The sequence below is a fragment of the Diuraphis noxia genome, unplaced genomic scaffold (genome assembly GCF_037042655.1).
Source record: "Diuraphis noxia isolate RWA-SAM2 unplaced genomic scaffold, SU_Dnox_SAM2 contig0004, whole genome shotgun sequence".
NCBI classification, from domain to species: Eukaryota; Metazoa; Arthropoda; class Insecta; order Hemiptera; family Aphididae; genus Diuraphis; species Diuraphis noxia.
The window spans coordinates 16,271,192-16,297,412 of NW_028301714.1; the positions used below are offsets into that span (position 1 = coordinate 16,271,192).

At 32.3% G+C, this 26,221-nt stretch overlaps 1 protein-coding gene across 3 annotated transcripts in view; it reads right to left on the reverse strand.

The window, feature by feature from the left end:
* Positions 1-25,607, reverse strand: part of LOC149055766 (uncharacterized) — a 44,588-nt gene extending 18,981 nt beyond the window's left edge. For 2 of the 3 annotated variants that reach the window (XR_016191618.1, XM_089227203.1), the window contains exons 1-2: positions 7,771-8,211; positions 10-160 (exon numbers count right to left, since the gene is read on the reverse strand). Coding sequence is in view for 2 of the 3 variants with exons in the window: in XM_089227203.1 (XP_089083329.1) it covers positions 10-160; positions 7,771-8,185 (566 nt within the window). In the remaining variant the exon portion in view is untranslated. Of the gene's footprint in view, positions 1-9; positions 161-7,770; positions 8,212-25,460 lie in introns of those variants that run through there. The other variant, XM_089227204.1, reaches the window with a different exon arrangement.
* Positions 25,608-26,221: the final 614 nt, after the last annotated feature.

Sequence of the window (26,221 nt, forward strand, 5' to 3'; positions counted from 1 at the left end):
AATACGTACGTGATGTATACCCCATGATGTGTATTATTGTGTTGAGGGTTGAACTCGACCAGCTCTGTAGAAATTGGTCTAAGGTCACAACTGTAGGAATCCGCAGGTGCGCTACGCCGTCGTTTCGCGTTGTCGGCTACCAGCCGTGACGACCAGAACCCTGAAAAATGGACACCATTTTCAGATAAATTTAGTTTAGTTGACTTTTACACGAGCAGTGATTGATAATACTTTATAATGCTTCTAAGAATTATTAAGATTTTATTAATTGCGCAGATGACCCAAAACTAAAGTTTATATCTGCCAGCTAGTTTTTAACTTAGATTTAATCATAATAGTATGTGCAGACATCTAAATTTATTGAATCAACTAAAAAATGTGCTTATTAATTATTTACATTAAATATTCATATATTAATAATTTTAAGTAAGTATGTCTTATTATATTCATGATAAAAAGTAAAAATATTTTAATATACGAATAAAAGTATACTTGTTTTGTATTTTGAATACTTTTAAAACGTATTAAATTTGTATTCTTATTAAAATCCTTTTGAAAAACAGGATTTGAATACGTATTTCAAATACAAAAACTTCAACTATTTTTATATACGTATTCTAAATTCAATTGAAAATTGAGGAAATTGTTATACACAGAAAAGCTCGTGTGTGATAAGATTATTAAAATAGGTTATTAATAATTCATTTTGTGTAATTTTAGTTAAATATATACCTATACTTCACTTATAATGCAGTACAATATTATGCTACTGCTTAACAAGGGATGTTATTTTAATACTGAGGTTACACAATATAGTAATGAAAACTATTTATTATTATAGGAAATTATACGAAGCAAGAACTACAAACTAAGTTCTACCCGTTTTATGTAACAATAATACATAATATTTTCCTACAAATTAATTATTAATACCAAAAAGCTTTGTGTAGGTATTTATATAAAAATAAATATAGGTGGTATACTTGTATAAGCATTATGTTCATATTATACATTGTATAATGAACAATATAAAATTAATAACGCAATAATGTGAGTAGATATCGATGACACAAAAATGTTGAATAATTTTAATATCGTTACTGCATATAAAATATAGGTGATAACTAATAAGTCGATTAATGTATTATGTCCGTAAAGAAATAACAAGCACTACATTTTAATATACATTTTACGTTAAATCAATCTTATTATGAGTGTATCAGTATAAAAGTGTGTGTTAGTGAACGCATTATATTATAATTTATTATTAAAAACTTATATACAAACATATTATACAGAGATATCAACTAGGGTGTTGTAAAACACTAATTATTGACTAGTTAATTTAATATTTCTAAAAGTTCAGGTGCGTGTAGTAGTTACTACTAGTAACCAACGTTTTTGATCTCTGCGCTATGTAATGTTTATGACTCCACCCCACTCATAAACACTGTTAATACCTAAAAGTAGTATAAGTTATAGGTAACAAACTGATCATTCTGAATTCGATTTTTAGGAATAGAAATTCTCAAAAAAAATATTTTGTAAAATTAAAAATGTTGTTATTCAAAAAAGTAAAAAAAGTAAAATAAAAACCATAAGATAATAATATAAAGTCAAAAATATATATTTTATCTAAATATTATTATGTAAAAAAAAGTTTTTTTTTAAATTGTTAATCCATTTTTGACCAACGCTGCAACTTTATAGCATCATAACAAGTATAAAGTATATCGAATACAAATATAAAGTCATCTAAATATACTAACTGGCAGGATAGGGTTTCATAAAAAAAAACTTTGTTTCGCAAGTGGATTTTTATTTTTAATATAAAAACGCCCTTTTTTCGTTTAGACCCGTTGGAGATTTTCGTCGAGATTGACGCTGCAGGGAAAAGTGTATTTTTCAATTTCACGTCGGATCGTTTCCGTGGGGCGGAAGAAGCGACACGACAGCAACGACAACGTCGAAATGAAATTAAACGAAAAAAAAACCGGTCAATTTATATACTTACTATATATGTATATAAGCACACACAGCAGACAGATATATGTAATATATATATATATAATAAAATACATAGACGTTCGATGAAAGATTCTAGTCGACCGGGCGAGTAGATTTGCGTGAAGGCGACGAAAAATTAATTCTTAAGATCCCATCACGATGATGGCTGCTGTAACAGTGCCGGTAGAATACAACTGACACAGCAGTGGATTTAAAAATATATAAATACAATTTTATGTGAAACAGAAATGTGTATGGTGTATAATATAATATCATAAATCCGATAATACGCTCAAAACGGAGACTCGGTGGTATAGCAAAATATTATTACCTATAGGTTAGGTGTATAAAATAATCTGTCGTATATTATACACACGCTGTACGACGTGCGTACGGGATCGGCAAAAGAGACGAGTACGTATATTATACCTATATTTTGTAGCCGATGGCATCCGGCCGGCCGTATACACACGATGTTATAATGCCCTGCAATTTCGGGTACGATCCCCTGCAGTATAAACGCGGTTAAATTGGGTAACAATTTTCTGAGATACCGCCGCCGGTACGGGACCGTCGCGACTTCCTGTGCGTTGTATACATATTATACGCCGGCTAAATATACGGCATAATAATAATATTGTATATAACGTCCGAATATTATTGTTTTCGTGTGGAAAGGGAGGCGAAAATAGGGGAACAATAAATATGAGAGAGACAGAGACAGAGAGAGTGAAAACCATGATTATTTATTATTGTAGATTACACAGGCCGGAGGGCCGCTCCCCGACGTTCGGTCACGTTAATTTGGGGTTTGGAGATGAGGACCTGCCGGAGGACAGTCAATCATCCGGTTGACAGTTGCCAACCGACGTGAAATATCGCTCTCGACACACTACCTAGTACCTAGCTATACCATATCATATACCATTATATTATTATTATGTCTATACCCGACACATGACGTATATATACGTATATATGCGCGCACCACCTATATATAAGAACGGTTTTCCCGCTACCACTATTATACGTAGGTATTCTACCAAACTCATCAATTCTCGTCTAAAACAGACCACAGCATCCATGACCACGACCATGGTAACCTGCGGTTACAGCCGAGCTACCTATATGGGGGTACCGCATGTACAGCGTGTGGTGTACCGTATTTTCTTTTCACGACCAACACCTCTTTACACGAAAGCTTGCACAGCACTGTCACGTATTACTTTATAATATTATATAGGTACATTAAACACGCCGTATATTAAATGTACGCAGTGAAACTTTTCTTACACAATAATAATATAGTCAGGCACGTGACCAAAGAAACCATAATTGAACGTTTCTTACGAGTTTTGTCCGTTTTAAAGAGGATCCGTATTATATAGACAGATTTATTCACGCTGACAAGTAAATAATTTTGTATAAATACTTTTAAAAAATATTTCAAATATTTTATTCAAGCACTCTTAAGAATAAATTTTTTTAAATTCTATATAGGTAAGTTAGGTATACAAGTATACAAGTATGCATTTCAAATATTCTTATGTAATAAACCAAATAATTAATAGCTAGTATATACATTATACACTATACCATATGTATATAATAGGGTTATAAAATTACACTACTCAAGTATTATATGTATATATATATATTGTGATAGACTATTTATTAATATGATCAAAAGAATTATTTATTTAATTTATAATTTACAAATAAAAATGGATCAAACCAATAGTATTCAAAATTGCCAATACCGAAAATTATATAACTGCATTTTAAAATACTTTGTTTATTGTAGGTAGACCGACTTATACAAAACTAACTAACTAATACAAAATAAAGTATTCAAATACCGAGTATCGTAATGATGCACTGCATAAAATAATTTCCAGACCTATTTTGTATACGTTTATGCCCAACCATAGCTATACTATATTTATTTAGCCCTAAAATAATAATTAAAAAAGTGCACAAATTGTTATGACAATATGGTGTTTAAATACCTGTTATTAGTTTCAGAGTGGAAAAAAAAATTATAAAATCATAATTTTGTAGATTCAGCTGTTCTGCAAGAGATGTGTGTCTAATATACACATAAGGCCGCATATTCAAAGCATATTATACATAAGTTATACAGCTATCACTAAACTGATTTGCCTAATAAATAACCCCGGAAAAAATATCCCCGGAAAAAATAACCCCGAAAAAAAAACCCCCGAAAAAATAACCACGCGAAAAAATAACCACAGAAAAAATAAACCTATAATAAAAATGATTTGTAAGTAATAAAGTATAAATTTGTAAAACAATGTCAATAATATATAAATAAAAAATTCTCATTATAAACGTGGAATACAATACAATTTGTCAATTTGTCAATTTATATAATATAATAATTTGGTTGTAAAGTATAAATTTGTAAAATAATGTCAATAATATATAAATAAAAAATTCTCATTATAAACGTGGAATACAATACAATTTGTCAATTTATATAATATAATAATTTGGTTTTAAATTACCGAATTATCACATTACATTAAATTTAAGATAAAGTTAGTACTGTTAGTAGTACCTTCCTTATCCGTTATAATATGTCACTGTACCTAGCTATTGTAGGTATATCTGATCGATATGACAGACAGACCGTGCTTTTAATCGTTTTTATCGTAGGTATACAATAATTTATCATTAAATCCAAAATTAATATTATTTGTGGGAACATAACAATTGTACGTAGGTAATAGGTATGTTATACATTTAGATTTGAGATTAATTTGAAAACTTATATTAACTTATATTATGGGGTTATTTTTTCCGTGGTTATTTTTTCGCGGTACCCACTAAACTAATACTTTTTGTTCAACTTTTCAATAATTTTTTCACGGTTAAATACCGATTCGTTTTCGGCAACGACTATGGTATTCTATTCATATTATATTGAAATCTCTCGTGCGTTTATCTTCTGCGGTAGGTTTCAACAGAATAATATATGATAGCCAAAAGCGATTTTTTTCTAATTTTTATTATTTTTTTTAACGACCCTTGTACACTGAGTGAATTCAAAACCGTTCAAGTGTCTATACTCGTAAAAAGCTTAAAAAAGGAACGCGATCCGCTTTGATAAATTGCTCTATAGCTTTTTAAAATTAATTTTATCTTACTGTACGGAGCTTATCATGGGTATATAGTATAATTGCGCGTGCAAAACGAAATGTTCAAGAGCCCTCGTCGACACGAATGAACGAGGCGATTTCCAATTTTACATCTTTCATTACCATGACAAAGGTATACATAATTCGAATACGATGTTCTACAGAGGATTCCATTCAAACCCGTTTGAATGTCTATATCACACTGTACAAATTGCCGGTCAACAATATAATAATAATAAATGATCAATTATTTACAAAGCCTCGAAAAAATAAGCTCTACACAAACCATTAGTTTGCTAAACGTAGGTACCTACTACCTATAATATAATTAAATGTATATATATATATATATGTATATTTATGTATTTATGTGTTCGAGAGCTGACTTAATAACAAAATAAATGCTTTAGACTTCTCCTGATTCCAACTATAAAAATAGACATTATAGTTATTATGTATTATACATGTGTAACTTTTCATTTACATTAAAAAATAAAAATAAACTGTATGTCTCAGAATTATGTAAATTTTTAATTCTATATTATAATGCTAGTGTTTAGTGTAGCAACCAATGAGAAGTGATTTCTAAAATATTATTCGCTATAAAGCTTACATAACAATACCATACAGACTTAATATTTTCCTGTTTAAAACTGCAGTAAGTACCTATATCAAACATGCAGGCCCCCACATATCATATTTTTGGCCCTAGTACAGAACTAAATCCTGGTCCCAAACATTTTTCTAATATATATACATATTACATATATTAAAGTAATTATTTGCATGAACGCCGGGCCCCTCGAAAGTCCGGGCTTCAGTACAATGGGGCCATCTGACCCCTCCCCCCCTTGTGGGGTCACTGCATATATGTACCTATTACCCATAGTAGGACAATCTTTAATATAAAATGCACATGACTTTAAATATGTATTAAAATTATTAAAATTAAAATTAAAATTCTCATACTTTTTAAGATCCGGCCATCTTATGAATAATTTTTTTCTTCAAAATTGGTTCGAAACAGTAACTAATAGTAACAGTGAATAACACTATACAATGTGTTGTCTAATATGTGTTTATTATAATACTTTAACGTTCTATTGCGAAATGTAATGATTACTAATCTGATGATTTATATTCATGAATATTTAATAATATACAATATATTAAATTTAACAAATATTTAGTACCTGCTATAATATAGCCTGCAGTACTTATACTAGCTATATTCAAACGATTTAAAAATATTTAAAACGAGAATATTTATTTTGTAAAACAAGTGTATTTTATTTAAAATAGTCTACATAAGTAGCTTATTTATACAATATAGGTAGGTACACAAATAAATTAAAAAACAAACAATTTATCGAATTAAGCGGGGCTGTAGATGTAAAAATAAAAATAAAATATTATCTGCGTACCATGTTTATACCTATATAAGTTATACACAAATAATATGTTTATTATTCATTTATTACATTGCTAATGTTCAATATACTAAAAATTTCAAAAAGTGCAGGTATGACTATTATTATTGTAATTATTTTTAATTACTTTTCGTTTTTTTAGCCAAGATATGAATTATTAATGTCCATATTTGTTTCTAATAAATTCCATTGGAAATCTCATGGAATAGTATACATAATATTATAGAATTATAAAAATATACACGCAAAATGTATCCCTCCAAACTTGCCAGAGCATTAAATTGCCCTGTATCGTGATCTTATAAAATCTCACATATTTTTCTTGTAAAATGTTGTTAAATATTATTAAAAAGACACACACAATTATTATTAGTCGGAAACATCATTAGATATTATGTGGTCACACAAAATGTATACTTACTGTAGGAACTATTATTGTTGTTATATATATGTAATATGTATGTTGTTTTATGAACCGTTTCTGAGAAAAAATGTGCAATATATTGCATAATTGGTCAATACAAAAATACGCACTCATACATGGTAGCCATATAATAATTGTACATTCTTTTCGGTGTAAAATTTAAGATTCAAGAAGGAAATTATAAAGAAATTATTCTCTCGACCGATTTCCACTGCATTTATTTTATCGTGATAGACATTATAAAAAAGCGTCTTTCGAGTGCTAAATGTAATTTTCGATGGCGGGTGCCTATCTAACTCATCTCCACGGAAATCACAGTCGCAACTTATACCTAAATTATACTTATATAATCGGTTTTAATAATCCAATTTTAAAAATATACCTACTCACTCCTTATAAGTTACAATTTTCTAATGGCATGCGTAAAGTGAATATGCCACTTACGTGGCCAGTTACGAGTTGAGTTTTGTAATTAAAATAATATTTAAAAAAATCTGTGACGAATGAGACAAAACAGGTGCTCAAGCCGACCCTGCTTAGAAAGAAAATATTATACTACAAATATATATACCTACACATTCGAGCTATCATATTATTTTGTATGTATAAGCGTCCAGGCATACTGATAATAATATATCTGTATATATAACACAATATTATAATATGGTGGTAGGTCAAACTATTACACTTGGAGGTAAAGGCAATATTATGTTTTGCATGCATGCAAAACATAATATTGATGTTTTACTTCGTCTCGGTGCAGTCCGGCAGTCGTCATCGGTTCGGGGCGCAAAAGGTATTCCAATCCATGTTTGGTGACCGTGTGGCGTTGCCAGTCGCCACAAAATGCAAATGGCAGCCTGTGCACTTCTACGCCGGGGCTTCCGCGCGCGCTTACCGGTCCGCGTCGCACGTTTCGCTTGGTCGTTGTGTGCCTGGTGGCGGTGACGACGCCAGCAAATAGCGTCCAACTCAGACTCACACACGTTCACACGCACACATACACACACGCACACGCACACACATTCATATACGTATTTTACGTCGAACCGCATTATGCAGACGACGACGACGACGACCATATTGAGTTTGCACGCATTAATTATTATTATTATTATTTTATGTTTTGTACATAATAATAATACATTATTATTATTATTCATGGCCCCACCGTCGTCGTCGGCGGCGCACAACCCCCGGAGGCGGACTGCGGGAACCGCTCTCGCTCGGACTGCGGTCGCGGCATCGTTCAAGGTCGTCTCGTAAACCTCCAGACGACCGTGTGTATGTATATAATATAATATATGTATTACCTAGGTATATATAATCATATTATTACGCGGTTTACGGGTATGCGACGCGCTAAGTACGAATTACGAATACCGAGTACCGTGTATATGCGTATACGGCACATACCATGATGTTGAAATTGATGGTCAGTTACACCCGTTTACGGATATTGTTTTGGTATATTTATGGTAAACCGTGACGGCTTTTAACTTTGACGAATCATAGATAGATTTTTAAATCTATTGTTACTTCATATTGAAAGGGACTTAGCTAATAATATTAAATCTGAAGAGGTTCTTAATATATTTGCCCAAAAAAAGCAGGCGTTTAAACCTTATAATATATTAGGTAATTATTACCTATTTAAAATGTTTTAAAAAAATATATATATATTTAATTCAAATACAAAATATGTACCTATTTGAAAATAATTTGATGTATAGTTTATTATTTATTCATATTTTACTTAATAATGTGCTTCTTTAGTCCTTTTTATATTTTGTTTCTTTGCATTTTTCTATAGTTATATTTGTAGGAATGTAGGATATACTCTGTACCTGAATCATTATTATAGCCTTTATGCGAAGCAATATAACGCTTTTAGCAAATTGCTAATATTTTATATAGAATACATAGTTTGATTTACTTATGAATATGTATTTTTATTATTTTATTTTAATCCGATTGAAACGAAAACGTTATACCTAAATGTACATATATAAAACAAACAAAATCGCAGTAATTGAAAATTAGTATTTAAAATTAATTTTGATTCAATACATAAAAAGTATTTTAACACTATACAAAGAAATTATACTCGTAACTTACCTGTATGATACATATAGTCATATAGTATCTACATATTATTTTGATATTATGTATGTATACGAATAACACGTGTTGGCCGCGGTCTAGACGTTTTCGATAACAATACCTGTTTATTAACTACGGCGATACGAGACCAGCTCTACCTACACTCTGCAGTTTTCGAGAATTTTTGTTCACTTTTTGCATACCTGCCCATTATAATATAATAATAATATAACGATGATAATATATTATCCTATTGCACCGTTTGCACCGCCGCGGCTGTTCCGCATCGCATCCGTCAATGATTAGCGTGTGCATATATCGAATAACGACGACGGTCGGAAGCATTGATAATAATAATAATACTACATAATACTTCAATCATTATCATAAACGACGACACGTACCTTTTTCTTTCGTGTTATTTCACTCATAGTTCTATTTTTTTTTCGCCTACTCGGCTCTGCGTATAATATAGCTGCAGTCACGCGACGCACGCTGCATTGCATACATATGCATATAATATGTATATGAGAGAAACAAGCGCGTGCACACCTCATTCGCGAAGTTATGACACAAACGTTGCCTGACATCTATAACTACTACAGCTGTTCTACACGTTATATCATGTACCTATACGTGCATAAATTATATTTTGATGACGACGAATGACGTTAACCCTTTATCATACACGGATAAGTTCGCGATCGTTACGAAAATTGACTGATACTGATTTTTTAAACGGAATACAGCTATTATTTGTAAATATGTATGTACCTATACAAATTAAGTAGAAAAGGTGGATTAACTTTGAAAAAATTAAATTTGTTCAACCGCAGGACACTTCTTAAATGCTAAAAACCTAAGTATTTGAAAAATATAAATTGCCATTATGTAGGTATAGGTATTATAGCAGTAAGTATATTAAAAAAATCCAAATATTCAAATTTACAATACAATGATAAACGGAAGAGGGGAGCGTGATTTTTGATAAGTGAATAAACCTTAATACCAACTATTAGCTAGCTACTATCTAAAATCAAAATAACGCATATATTTGCAGAAATAATTACTATATACAATATTAATATAATCAGTCTGGCGTGTCTTGTATGGAATAAAAATTAAATAAATCATATTAGATATAATAGCTAATAAATAACAACATTGAGGTAGGTAGCAACTAAAAAATCTTCTTTCCGTGTTATAGACTATAGTTATACAATAAAATAATAATTACACCATTATATTTAAGTTTTCACTTACCATTGAGTATAAACTCGTCCAGAATATTATAAAAGAACTCCATTCGTGGCACGATCCATCGTATACATATTATTACATAGTAGATAGGTATTAAAATATAATATTATAATCTCCCGCATTTCCCCACAGTGTTTGATACGCAATCGATGGTTCGCAATAGTCTATCATCACGACTACCGATCGAATAATGGTGTCATTATAGACGCAAAAGCTTATTATTTCGGTAGAACAAGAAAGGTTCAACGCTCGGTCGTGTTATGAATCCGTATCACTAATAATATAATATATGCGTTTCTCCATTCGGATTGGATGTGAAATAATGTAACAGATATTATAATATATATCAACCAAGCAAAGAGTCCGACCAATATACCGCGCAGTTATTGTATATTATATTATATAGACGTCTTATTATTATGAAGAGCATATATTTTACGATTCTGTTAGAATGTATAGGTACGTAATATAATATAATTATATAATAAGCGTATAATACGGAGGGGTACGTGTTAGCTTTACGACCATATTATTATTATTTTTAGTTATGTTGTGACTTACAAGTTTTATTGTTATTGAAACTGCAGAGTGGTCTCGGCAAACAATAAAATTTACGTTTTCAGAAGAAAAAACAAATGACGCGCGGCGACGGCGGCAGAGCTAATTTTTGAAGGTGAAAAAAAAGTAAATAATAATAAAATTTAAAAAAATCCTAACCGGGGTACTGCAGCAGTTGAGACCAAGTGTCCGTGCAGGATAATGATGTAAATAATAAATTATGGAACTCGACAAACACCCGAACTGCAATAATTGTTTAACCTCTTTGACATCATCACTACGCATATCATAATTATTGTAATATTGTCTGTTTGGTTTTTCATCACGGTTGAGGAAACTATATTTTGGCTCAAGGGTAGCCAAGATTTCTGAAACCACAGGTAACAAAAAATCTTAAAAAATTAATTTAAATTGTTTGCAATCACTCTGCAGTAATAAGTAATAACTTAATTATACATAATATTATCGCATACCTACTTCTGGAGATATTGTATAATATTAATGAATACTTTTGTATATTTTACTGAAATGAATAAAAATTTTGACAAGTTTTTATTCTTATTAATTTATTACAATCAATTTATACCTGAATGAGATACCTACTTATAATGATATATTATTATTGTGTATTTGTTTTCAAGTCAAATCTAAAACTTTAATTCTTACAGAAGATTTTTTATTCATAAAAGCGAACGATTTCTTTTTCTATACATTGCCATAATTCGCGAAAATACGTCTGTAGATGGTGGTGAAGGAGAGAATTCCGGCTTTGACGACGTCCTACCCCTCAGGCAATGGTAATGCTATACTCCGTATAGTATAATATATGATACTGGAAGTATTCCTCAATAGGCAAACAATAGCTGTAGCTGCAGAAACGGTTGGAAAAAAGAAAACCCCATCAGCGTAAAACCAATTTGTATACGTTCATTTCTATCGCTTCGTTATGGGATTCTGTAATATACCATCGGTAATGGACGAAAAATTAAATTATTTAGATGTGGCCGGGTACCAATATAATATTATTACAATATATGCGCGTGGTAGCTGCAGGTAGGTACCTATGATTATGAATATTATTATATTTTATGATATTTTACAGAAATTATGATCCCGCCTCGGGTCGGCGTGAGCGAGTGATTTTCTGCTGCAGCAGTTGCGTATCACAATATATAAATTCACATCATCACAACGGTCGCGTATTAGCTGATATTATATGAATGTAATTCGAAGCGCGTCATTTGACCATTCATAATGATGATACACGTAAATAACGTATTATTATAACATTATATAGTTATATAGGCAGGCATATACGTTGGCAGCGTTTCCATTGGTCATACTCATCATCATGAACGTGCGGATAGACGCCGAGTACATTATTATACATATATATTATATGCATATAAGTATACATAAATGTATACGGCTCAGTTTAAACCATGGCGATTTCACACGGATAGTATTTTTCCATTTCCTTCCCACGTCATTATATACGCGCAACAACTGCAGCAGCAGCAGCAGCAGCCGCCGCCGCCGCGCCGAAGTCGTGGTCCCCAATCCGCACACTTGCCTACCCGCGTCGTACCTCCTATACGCGTATATAGGTACCGTGGTGAGACGATGAGGTGAGTGGCGCAGAAAAAATCCAGATTTCCGTCGGGTCGTGTATAATTTTCGAGAATCACGAATTCGAATCACGTGCGCCGCCACATCGATGCGCTCGGCGAACGGGTCTCGCGAGAAACAGACCGGATGGACCGGAGATGCGAAGACGCGTATTATATACGTATATCTATATATGTATAATAATATTAATATATACACACGCGCGCGCATCTATACGCTTGTAGTTTATAATAATGTTGTATATATCTCGTTGAGGTACCTATAGGTAAGTATATATATACTTAGACGGTGTGGCGGAAATCACAGACTCTTCGGGTTCTCGAAATAATTATATACGAGGCAAGATACACGCTACGAAGAGCATATATATATATATATATTATAGTAAAAAAAAAGTAGTCCGGCGGCGGTGGCGGTGGCGTTCATTCACAAAAATCAGAAATCTTCGAAGGATATAATATGATATGTATTTTCGGCGAGGGGGCAAATAAAGTGGGAGTCTCTGTACCCCCCCCCCCCACCTCCGTTCGTCTCTCACCACCGTTCGCCGTACACACATATTATACAATAACATAATAATATCACGAGGTCATGTGCCGGTGTATAATAATAATAATAATTATTATTATTATATATCCGTCCGGGTGTGTGCGTGCCATCACGGTGCACCTCCTCGTCGTAAAGACAGACTACATTATATACACAATAATATTATATCTACCTATGTAGGCACTCGTAGCAGTTATAGGTGGTGGTATATTATTATATGTATTATGTACAAACGAATGACACAATATAATACATAGGTACGCCGTATTATAGTGTACGCCACGATTCGTTATTATTATATAATATTATGTGTAGGTGCCTATACCTACTATACTATTATCGCGAGCCGGACGACTTCTGTCACTGTACGAGTTTAGCCGCCACTACTGAAACCGCCGCCGAAGCCACTGCTGCACGGCACACATCACGGACGGTCAGAGATCATGACGTGATATTATTATATATATAAATACACAGAGGGAACCCGGAGGACGTTTAACACGCCATTTGTCTCTTACAGACCGCGTGCGTACACGACACGACCGGTGCAGACAGTCCTATATTATATTATAGCAGGTATAAATGTATATTCACCTATATATAGCATTATAAATTATATGCATCTACACGAATCCTCTCCCAAAGATTGTACGTATAGAATATAATTATACCACATGTATAGTATGTGTAATGTATCATACTTAATCCATATATATATATATATATATATATATATATATATATATGTGTGTGTGTGCGTATATTATACTATATAGTACGATCACGGAGGGCTCATTATTGATTTCGTACGCATCTATCTTTCCCTCGGTCAACCTAGCTATCGATCAACATACGCATCGACTTACCGACGAGCAGTAGGTACATTCATAGTATAGGTACGTCATATTTATAATTATAGTATGGTAATATCAAGTGTGTTATTCTGTTATATATTGTATCTCGACCACGATATCACATAGCGTCTAAAATAATAATAATAATAATAAACCAAACGTTCAATGCGTTTATAATTTATATTATATTATGTATATTACGCTATTTACGCGAATGGATTTCATATATTTATCGAGATTTTGCATTTTATAAATATGTTAGTGTGCGAGCAATGCTGCTGTAGTGCTGTAGATCGCAGCTCGGTAAAGAAAAACGATTTGTCCCAACGACCTGGGGCTAAATCAACTTACATAGTTACATAAATAAATAGTTTGTTATAAAAAAAAGCTTTTAAAACGACTTTATAAAATATTGCCAATAATTAGTTTTCTTATGTACCTACTATAGGTACTATAGGTAGCTATACTAAACGTTATATTATGCGCGTTGTATAAATACAATATTCTACTCTTTCATCTTTTTTAATGGAATTTCGTTAAATTTTTTATCCGATTTCTATTTGTGAATATCCTTAAAATTGACATTTCTCATACTCACTGTACGTAAAAATACACAGATAGGAAAAAATAGAAATCGATGAACCATCCCAAATATCAGAATATATTATTTGGTTCTATATAAAGCTGAATGAAAACTATAATAAATAAAATGATTTGCGTACAATAATATGGTTATTGATAAATAAATTATGTAATATAGATAATAGTATATATATATATAATATAGAATTATAGCTATTTAGCACTGCTGTAAAAAAGTTTGTAAAAGTTGTTGGTTTAAAAAACAATTTACAGGACTACAAAAATATGATGAAAATAAATCCGTGTTTAATGAGAGCATTGTTTGTTGTAAAAAAAAAAGAAAACAATGTAAACACTTCATTTGCATTCGCATTATAGTGTTCGCGGGTACCTAATATATAAACACAATGGATTATAAAGGATTAAACGCACCGTTAACAGTTTTTTGTATACGCGTACGATTTTTATTTTTATTTTTTTTTCGCTTTTGGAGATTTTAAACGAAATATATAGGCACACGGTAATTTATTCTTCCGAACCACGGTAATCATGAAGATTTCCGTTTACAATATTATTATAATAGGTATATATTTAATAGGACGATGATGATGTATTACATACGTCATGCAAATACGAGTGGTGGCGTTAAAATGAACCCGTACATGACATGAGTGTAATATATAATATATTATATTCGAATTTCCAATCAACGTCGATCTTAAATCACGCAAAATTATCCGCTTATATACATATATCTGCTTATTCTTATTACCTACATATACATAATGTATACTTCGACGATCGTGTACACAAGTCAACTATACAAGCAACTGTTAAGAACTATACATATTATATTTATAACTATATGTATATATGCATGCTATTTATCAGGTGTACCTCGTCGTCTTATTATACAGAGTGATTTCGCGCCGGAGATGCGCTCACTTCGTTCATATTCTCATTTTAAGCTCGGCGCCAATAAGAAGGTTCCTATTTTCAATTATTACCTTTCCATCATATTATTTTTTAAATGAAAATCCATCTCCCTAATTATAGGCAACATATTATACTTGAGTAGATTTTTTTTTTAAATGTCGGTGTTTCAGTTGGAACTAAATTCGAACTTGTATATTATACTTTTTAGACATTTACAGAGTTATGAATAAACTTATAGGTAGGTACTATAAGGACAAAAGTAATTGAAAATTGTTTGGATAAAATTATAAAGCAAATAACTAATAAGTAGGTGTATTAATTATTAAACTAAGTCTTCAACTTTTAAAAGTTACAAAATTTCGATATAGGTTTTAATATTCTAATCACTTAATTATATCGCCATAGCCCGCATCTGCAAATCTTCCAAAATATATCATATTATACTTTTTACCTATATGGGTATTGGTCACGGACATATAATATGTATAATGATATAATATTATTATCTATACACATAATCAAATAATATGTAGGTAACTCAAAGGTTAGTCGTTTGAATTTTGATTTCGATATATGTAGATAATATATTCAAAAAATCTGGACTTGAATAAATTTATTACAATAGGAAAAAAAATGTTGGTATAGACATGTATACGTTGAACCACCCTGTATAATATCATCAGTGTGGGTATGTATTATATATGTATAATATATACGATTAGGTACCAACAGGGTTTGTTGAGGTACAGGAGTTAGCTTTTCAAATACGATGCGTATAACGGTAGCTACTGAATACCATTACCGTGAAACATTACCGTGTAATTAGAAATTTAAATAATAATGACGACAATTAGTTAGGTTGGTAGGTAGACAAGCAGGTACGACGACGTATAGGTCCGCTGGCGTAATATTTATAACGTACACGTCGTCGTTGTGATATATTTTTAATTTTCGGTGTGGCAGAGAAAATGGAAGTATACCTATTCATGCCACGTGCACTGTTTTTGGTAGTGCCAATTACTACCTACGCCTCGATAGAATTTACTCGATCTTCAGTCGGTAAAATGCTACTGCGGATGTAAGTTCGTAGAGGATGAGACGCGCGATGGGAAGAGACCGAAAAAAAATGCTAATAGTAATAATAACGACGACGATGACAATAATATTATTCAATTAATGATGTATATACGCTCGAACGAGGCCTGACGCAGAAAGTTATTTTAAGTCGATTATACACTTTTCAAAAAGTAATACAAAATCGCCCGCTGGGCAAACTGTGCGGCCGGAGGAGCAGTGGAAACTCGATTTCTGAAATGCGATGTATACAAACGCAAACTGCGCCAAAAACCTCCTGTCCCTACTCTGGGGCATAATGTATGAACTGCACAATGCGAGAGACGAAAAACGTTACCGGCGACGACGAGAAAATATAATAACAATAACTCGGTGGTGGCGGCAGCGACGCGGTAATCCAATAAAAAAATCCAATTCCAAAAAATATTACGACTCAGACGGATGTTTAAATATATATATATACGATATTGTAGTAGCAGTATATACATAATATTATACCCGCGAGTATATAATATAATACAATTTCGGCGTCAATCTCGGTGGGACGAGTCATCACAGTCACCGTCATCACCGTTGTCGTCGTCTGCATTGTATAAATATATTATCAGAGTATTATACTATATAAGGCTCGAAAATAGTAGAAATTTCATATTTTTCTATGCTATGCTTTCAGTAAATATAGAAGACCAAGCTAGATAAAATATATATTATAACAGGCTTAAAATCGAAAATTTAAAATCTATATTTTGCACATTTTGTCAGTTTTATAAACAAAAATGCATACATTTCTTCAGTTTAATTTCAAAAAGATAATTTTTATATGCATGCTATAACTTATTCTTAAGAATTAATGTTTTTATTTAATTGGTAAATAATATGTATTTCACTATTTAAGTAGCTTTACAATTGTGAATCTAAAAAAAAACCTTTCATTTTTTTATATTTAATACATATAATACATTGCAAACCGACAACCAGTTTTCTCACATATATGATATCACACATTAATAATGTGCAGATCTCTTCAATTTTAAAAGTATTTGATAAATCGATGTTTTATGTGGTAATATAATATACTAACAATAAAAAAACCCACTAATAATTTATACATTTTAGATTTTTTTGTACACATAATACGCTTGATACTATGTTAGACCATATTATACTTTCAAGTCCTAATTTTATTATAATATTATTTTCGTTGACGAAAATACAAAAATAAATAACTTATACAAGTATATTTTAACGTACGAGTTTCATTATTATTATAATTGTGAACGCCACCCCTCCCCCACAGAATTCTCTTTGCAGATCGGTGCTGATTTTGTGAAAACTTCGAACCAAACTGTTGTGCTGTTGATGCACGCGCGTATAAATGTACAACATACTAAATTTGTGTTCACCCACCAAGGTGCCGTCACGCGAAGTTATCCGAAACTATATTATGTAAACTTATAGCAATAATCTATGTATTGACACGCGTGTAATGAAAACACGGGACTTATATATATGTGCATTACGTTCAGCAACATGTATTAATGTTACCCTCGCGGGTGAGTTCTTCTGGCGAGACTATACTTGAAAAGTAAAAATAAACCCGCGCTATCACAGACGTTTTAATCAAATCACGACTTTTTTTTTTTTTTTTTTTTAGAAATAACTGAAATATAGAAATAATATGATTAGAAAAGTGGCTTGGTGAGGCGCGGTCGTACGCTCAATCTGCGGAAACGCACTGAGCGTACGTACCGGCCGCAGTTGCTAGCTCCCGGATGGGTGACCACCCGGGATTTTTAGCAACATATCCTTGCCACACATACACAAACACGTGTTACAACCCTACCCACTTAAAAACCTACAAACAAACATACAAAGATAACCCCTACCGTACCACTCCACACCCAATGGCCTATGTTGCCGCGGGTTCTCCTTACAAAAAAAAAAAAAAAATGATTAGAAAATATTAGCACGCTCTAGCCAGGAGCCCGAGTAAAATATGCTTATTATTACACTCCACCTATTCTGGAAAGATACATATATCGTCATAATACCTACATCATTCGCGGGAGCCGGTAAATGCAATAATAATCATTTATACCATACCTGCAGCCTATACACCGACCGTATAATAATATTATTATGTGACTATTGCACGCGTTGTTATACTTACCCACAGCAAGTAAAATCGCATAAATATCATTGGAAACCATGCGCGATTTGTGCAGCCGAACCTCTGGAGCAATATATATACCAACTTTCATTTATGCGCGCCTATTATGTTTTGGTAACGGTACACGTTGTTGTGTAGACTGTGTAGGTACCCTTCACAGTCTGTAGACGGACAGTAAGAGATTTTATTGCCCACGTCTCATAATTGAAAATACGAAGTTTGTAATCGCGTATCTTTCGAAGTTTTCGAGCAGATATCGATAAGACACTACGTAGAGCGTCTCGATTGGAAAACAAAAACGTTACGACATTTTTAACGGGAAAACTGTTTGAAAAAATAAAATGCCGCCTGCAAGAACTGCCACTGCGAGAACGGTGTAGAATAACATACGTTTTGGGGATATCTGCTGCCACGCCACCACCTACTGGTGGAAGGATAATGATGTTTTAGATAATTATGTAATAGCAAGTTTTAAAGAGGAAAAAAAATAATTAGAATTAAATTATAATGTATTATACTACACACCCTTCTGCGGGTCACTATATGTGTTTATACATATAAAACAACATTATATAACATATAAGTGATATCCCGACAAAACATTTCGTTACAACTCCTAACGCCTATTATATATAGAAAATCACTTAAAATCCACCACGAGCGTATATATAGATGGCGTTTCCCACTGCAGCAGAGCACAAATTGTTTTCTACCTACAAAACATTATAATAATTACGATTTGGTTTACTTGGCCGGAAAGAAACATGGCTGCGTACAAAGCTATATAATACGTTTTGAATTAGACAACCGAAAGTGGTTCAACATCCGGCCAAGTAGGTACACAGAATTTTTATTATAATATTTTTCACAAACAATCCTATAGTAAAACGATAAAAACGATATACGTCTTATATTCATATTTAAAGTTCCATACCCTCTATAGTTTTACAAAATTCTATACCTGCAGTACGATAATTGACGGGAAAAGTGCACAACTATTGCAATGGTTGACATGGCGCATAATACTGAAAAAATCTAATCGAAACACAATATAATTTATTGTTATATTATAGGTAGAGCAAGAACGACGTGATACATCAAACACCATCAATATAATATGACATACTTTGTTCACTGGGACAATCAACTATTGTACGTAAGTCGTACGCAACTACGTAATTCTAAGTTAATATATATATATATTTTTTTTTTGATACATATCGATATTACAAAATACTATACAAAGCTTTACAACTTACAGTAATTCGTTTCACAGTCGTGTGATTTGGACAAAGCGTGGAGGCCATAACATCGCACACACATTATACTATTTCTGTGTAATTTCAGTGTAACATTACAAAATCCTTCAAATATATATTATAGTTACTCTCCGCATGTTTTGTATATAATATCAACTATTATTATGTTTAATAGCATCATTCGTGATCGGTTTTGCGCAGCTTTGTGTCGTAACGCTTCTGATTTAGTTTTAGCAATATCGTAAGATCATTTTTAGAATTTGTGATTAACCATTAATTGTTGATTCAAAGTATCGATATCATAAAAATATAAAATATAATATTGAGTTCATCGACTAACATTCAATTATCCGGCCACGTAGTTTGATTCTGAAAAAGTCCATAACTTCGGCCACGTCATATTTATACATTATTATGTAATTTCAGAGCGAGTTTACCGAACCCTTTAGATATACATCCCTTCGCAAGTGGCGTATTTCATATAATATGAAATACTATTATGGATGATGTATATATACATATAGGCCGTTAGCCGTTATATCGGTCCACAGCGTCGCATCGTAACGGTTTCGTTCAAGTTTGAAGTTCGGTCCGCCGGTCTTATCGCCCTGTATATCATCGCTGCACTGCAGATAATGTTATATGCGTATATATACCATCACCGCACACGCGTCCCTTGTTCGCGTGGTAATAATTTACGTCCGGTTTTAAAAGCCTGCCAAGTCCGGGGGACAGCCCGCGAAATTAACCACTGGTGCAGTGTTCGGGACACTATACGTAGCGATCGCGAGCGGCATACAAAATACCCTCTGGAGGGTTGACCTGAGTAGTCCCACCGCCGCCACTGCCGCCGATGTCTGATGTGTAACACGCGACGGCTTGCCACTTGACGTATTTTCTCGGCCATAGGTCCCCAGGGCGGCGTGATACTACACTATACAACTACAACACCAACAACTACGACAACAACAACAACAACAACTACTACTACTACTACCAAAACTACTATTACAACTGCTATACTATTATACTGCTACATGAATCCCGAAACGACGTCATCGTTTTGGGGCTAGCTGCATCCTCGCGCATCAGATAACGATCGACCGTAAATCAATGTTTTTTTAAATTGAATTTTGACTCTGTTTAATTTTATTTACACGTGGACTATTTAGCTGATATAGCTAATGATACTATCGTACTACGGCTCAAGATTCGTTTAAAATAAATTAAAATATAATCGTAGTAACTATATACCTATATACATTATATAGTATACATACATATACTATATTTTTGTATATATGTATATACCTATAATAGATACCTGTTGCACGGTTAGCTTGATAACACATGATAATTATGTTATATTTTACAAAAAAAAATTTTTCACGACGCTACAAATACTTAAATTATTATGACGATCATTGTCGATATTCATTATATATTTTCTAATGATTTCTTATTTATGAAAATTGGGTTTATCTAGTTCATATACGAAACATAAATATAGCTTATATTATGTACAATATTATGATAATCATTATTTAGATTCTATAACCTGGAACAATAGATTATAATAAATTATCGTCGTTTTCTCTAGTATGAAACGTACTGCAGAGTGACTTACTGATTGCATTCAAATAAAACCCTTAAATTTTTACGACTTGTTTTTTATATCGATCCACAAACATACGCCTTATTATAAATTTCGTATAAAACTGACGATTTACAAATTCGACATCATCGGAAATATGTTTTTTACTCTGAAAGTCTTATGAGATTTATGGTCTTAGATTTTGGCTTACATAACTAGTCATATATAAAAATAAAACATTGATTCAAATCAAACCGTAAACAGTACCTCAATATATATATGAAGATAATTTATATTTTTTGGTACTTTTAAAATGGTTTCATACCATTTAGAATGTTTTTTTTCAATAATAAAGTATACCTTTATTTTATTAAACTTCAGCATTGGCAACATAAGCTTTGTGTAGGGAAGTTACGCTTGGTTGTCAAAATAACTTGAGGCTTCACTTTATTTTTAACTTCACGTAAATATTATTGTAATTACGTACTATAACATAAGAGGTAGGTACCTGCATTATTATAAGTTCAAATCAAAATCTACGGTATTTTCAAACTTAATATGTATACAGTGGACGCAGCTTATAAGACTCGTAGATATATAAGATTCAGTGGATCAATATACTCAAAAAAACGGCCTGGACGTATCCAAATACTTTATAGAAATTCAGTTATAAAACTCCAATTTTGTAAAAAAAAAAGTGGTAGAAAATAAACATTTTTGATAGAAGTTTAGAAAAAAATTGGTTTTGAAAATCATACGTATTTTTGTGTGTCATTACTACAATATATTTTATCACATTTCAAATTTATCATAATTATCATTATTGTATAGTGTGAGGTATAAAATACACTCTCGATTACCTGGCAAAGATGTTATAATCTTTAAAGTCGATGGTATAGTCGTTGTAACTAAGCATATTGTTTTCATTTATTTACTAATGAGTTATATTTAATATGTATTGAAGAAGATTAAAATAAAATTCATAGATTTATAAATAATTAAAAATTTTGGATTTTTTTTCATCACTTAACCTGTAAAATTAATTCTGTTATTAGGCTCACGTTGTACTGGTATTAAAGTGAGTCTTATAAGCGGCGTCCACTATGACACGCGGGATAGGAATTTATGGAAATACCAAAAGAGCTAAGCAAGAAAAATAACCAAAAAATGGTAATTTATTGACGTTTACATCGGAAACGTTTGCATCATGGCTCCCGGTTTGAATATTCTAGAACACACATATACCTACACTGTTATACATATAATATGTTAGTTGATCTCAAAGAGTATATTGTTATTTATTACCGGACATTACACGATATAATATATATAATATAATTTATCCAATACCTATTATTATAAGTGCTGGAGTAAGTTTTTATTTTATTAAACGCAGTCAGTTTTATGGGAAATAATAATAGTAGCTAAAATCATCATTCGATGATCTATGTGCGCGTATATACGACACTTTCCGTTAATGCCCGCCAAGCATTTGGCTACCGCTATACATATAATATACGCACATTATACATAGCATAATATTATAATATTATTACACCGATCGATCGATGACGACGTCGACAACGACGACCGGTCAGAGCCTCAGGTCAAAAAAAAAAAAAAATGAAAAAAAATCGTCTTTCATTCACCGCGCGGTCGGTACCTAACCTACATAATATGTATACCCTCAAATCGTACTTAACTATACCTATAATAATCTCGAAAATTATTATTCTTAGAACAAAACAAATCGTAATACATATAACTATTATATAATGTATATACATATATATATATATATATACGTCATTATCCAAGCCTCGAGGTAAAGATACGTATAGGAAATTCGGTAAGACGCACGCTGCACCTGCTTGCGAAACGTCGTATAATATACACTATATAGGTAATATGTATATACCAGAGGCGTATATGTATAGCTATACTTACTGCATATATTATGATTATTGTATAAACACGAGCACGTGTGTGTGTTTTTACTGCACGTGAACATCGCGTAATACGCTCACTATAATATGAGTATAAATATATCTCATTCCATGTATATATATGCATATAGATTTGTGGACTGAATGCATTAAGACCGATATAAATGATTAATCTAATAACGAGCAGCAAAGTCGGTAAAATAATAATAGTAGTCCATAAGCGATGACAATAACATCAGCAGAAGCAGCAGCACCTGAACGTACGCGAAGACTACTGCGTTAAACACACACCGTCCATTCACCGCAGTTCGGTTGGTATACATAATAATATACCTTCCATATTTATAACCCAAAATCGTAGGCTTCCCAAGGGGGAGGGTCTGGAGATCCCTTGGTTTTATGGAAAATTTATTTAAAATTGAATATACTATATCAAGGCGCAAAAAGTCACCATAAAAAATCCTGATGATAAGCAAGATACAATAAAACATATTTAATTTTACATATAAATATGAACTAACAAACTTTCCCTAACCTCATAGACCAATTTCTGCGGACGCCTTCGCACCAAACTTATGTGTACCTTATATATACCAATATACCTATATAATATTCACGAATGTTACATTATTCTTAAAAAAAAACAAATAGTATATATATAAATACATAACTATTATATTCATCATAATATTATACAGCCTAATATGGGACCATCGAGGTCCAACGCTGCCATCACATCACACTTATTCCATTCATCCCTACGCTATGTCTAAAACACGTGAACATCGCGAAAAGTATAATATATTATAGTGAGGGCATAGATTCGTATGGTAGGTGCGTGTATATAGGCGGAAGGCATCTTATTAATCCAATAACGAGGTGCAACGTCGGTAACATAATAATATTCCATAAGTAACGGCACCGCATCACCATGCATGCAGAAGCACCAGCGGCAGGCAGATGGACAGACACGGAGGTATATAGGTAATAGGTATATACCTGCTACGGAGGCAACGCGGCGTTAAATACACTCGTATACACTAATTGAACGTGGTATATAATATTATTAGTGTATAGTAGTAGAATTAATGGCGTCGACTTATGATATTCATACGTTTAATTAGTTTCGGCCGACGACGTCTCCAGCACAGCGGCACGTTCGAACAACTTAATTGAGGAGCAATAATCATGTACATACATGCATATATATATATATATGCACAGGGTAATTCACCAAGCACGTTTACCCCCTCCCCCTTCCGTTTCCCCTTTAATAGCAGATTTATTTAAATTAGAATTTTTAGAATGACCGTATTTTCAATTAAATACTTTTTAAACTATTAAGGAATAATTGAGACATTGTGATGAAGCTAAATTATTTTTTACAAATTATAACACCCTTTTTGCCTGTAAACTGTTAATCAGATTTCTTCTTAAAAAACGTTGATATATCTAAATCAAATAGCAATAATTTATGATTTAAAAATGTTAGTTATTCATATTGATCGATCAACTTTTTATATTTTTGTAACACCTTTTTTTAAGACTATTATCTTCATAATATACATTTTAATAAATCAGAAACTACTCATCGAACCAATTCTTAAGAAAAAATGTCCACTTCAAAATGTGAATGTCTATGTTCTCATCTTTTGAATTCAAATTTGCACTTTTAAACGGTTTAAAAATATGGTCCATATGTTACATATTGTGTAAAACTTAGAAATTCCAAAAAGTAAAAATAATTTTTGCAGGTGAATCATCCTATTTTTAAATATGCGTGTGGTACATTACGAAAATCTAAATTTTCTGAATAAATTTGCATGCACCTACATACAAGTCGTGGCTTATAAGTTATAATGTTAAGCGTATTATAAAAACGGGAAGCGTCTAGCAATTATATTATTATCGTTTTACCACATACGCATTGTTTCCGTGACAAGAAAAATTATTTTCTTCGTCGGCCCGGATCGTTCACACACAAACACATACACACACATACCCAAAACCGACACGTTTTGTCGTTTATTATAGACGGCGGCGTTTGGAGCAGGAGATCAGTACGCACAAAAACTATATACATACGTAACACGAGATGTTCTTGGAGAGACGAGAAAAAGAAACACACCGTATTAAGTAAGTAGTGTATAGTAGTCATGATGATGATAATAATAATAATAATATGACGTGTATATGTGCGTAGAAAGTCAAAAGCGGACGGACATCTGTGCTATCACGATTATACCCGCGCGATGTGGGATTTTTTTCTTCTCTTCTTCCGTACGTCTTCCCACGATAATTCCGGCACACATATTACACTCGGATGATCGAGTAGTATGGCGTATATATATACGAGTACATTGCACCATCATACGCATAAATACGCTACCCGACGATCGTCCAAACCCATACGCGTCCGATCCGGTCCTATATATTAAAATAATATTAAATTATACGAAACGAACGCTAGGTAAGTTGTGTGTGTGTGTAGCGTAATTGCGTAATCATTAAACGGGCACTGATCACGTAGTATCGACGACCGATTGAAAGAACCGTATAGCTATACGTATACGCATATAATAATAATAATAATAATAATAAGATAATCATATACAGATTAAAAAAGAAAACATTTTCGCCTCAGATTTTTTTTTAACCTCTGCATGTATATATATAGCATTATCG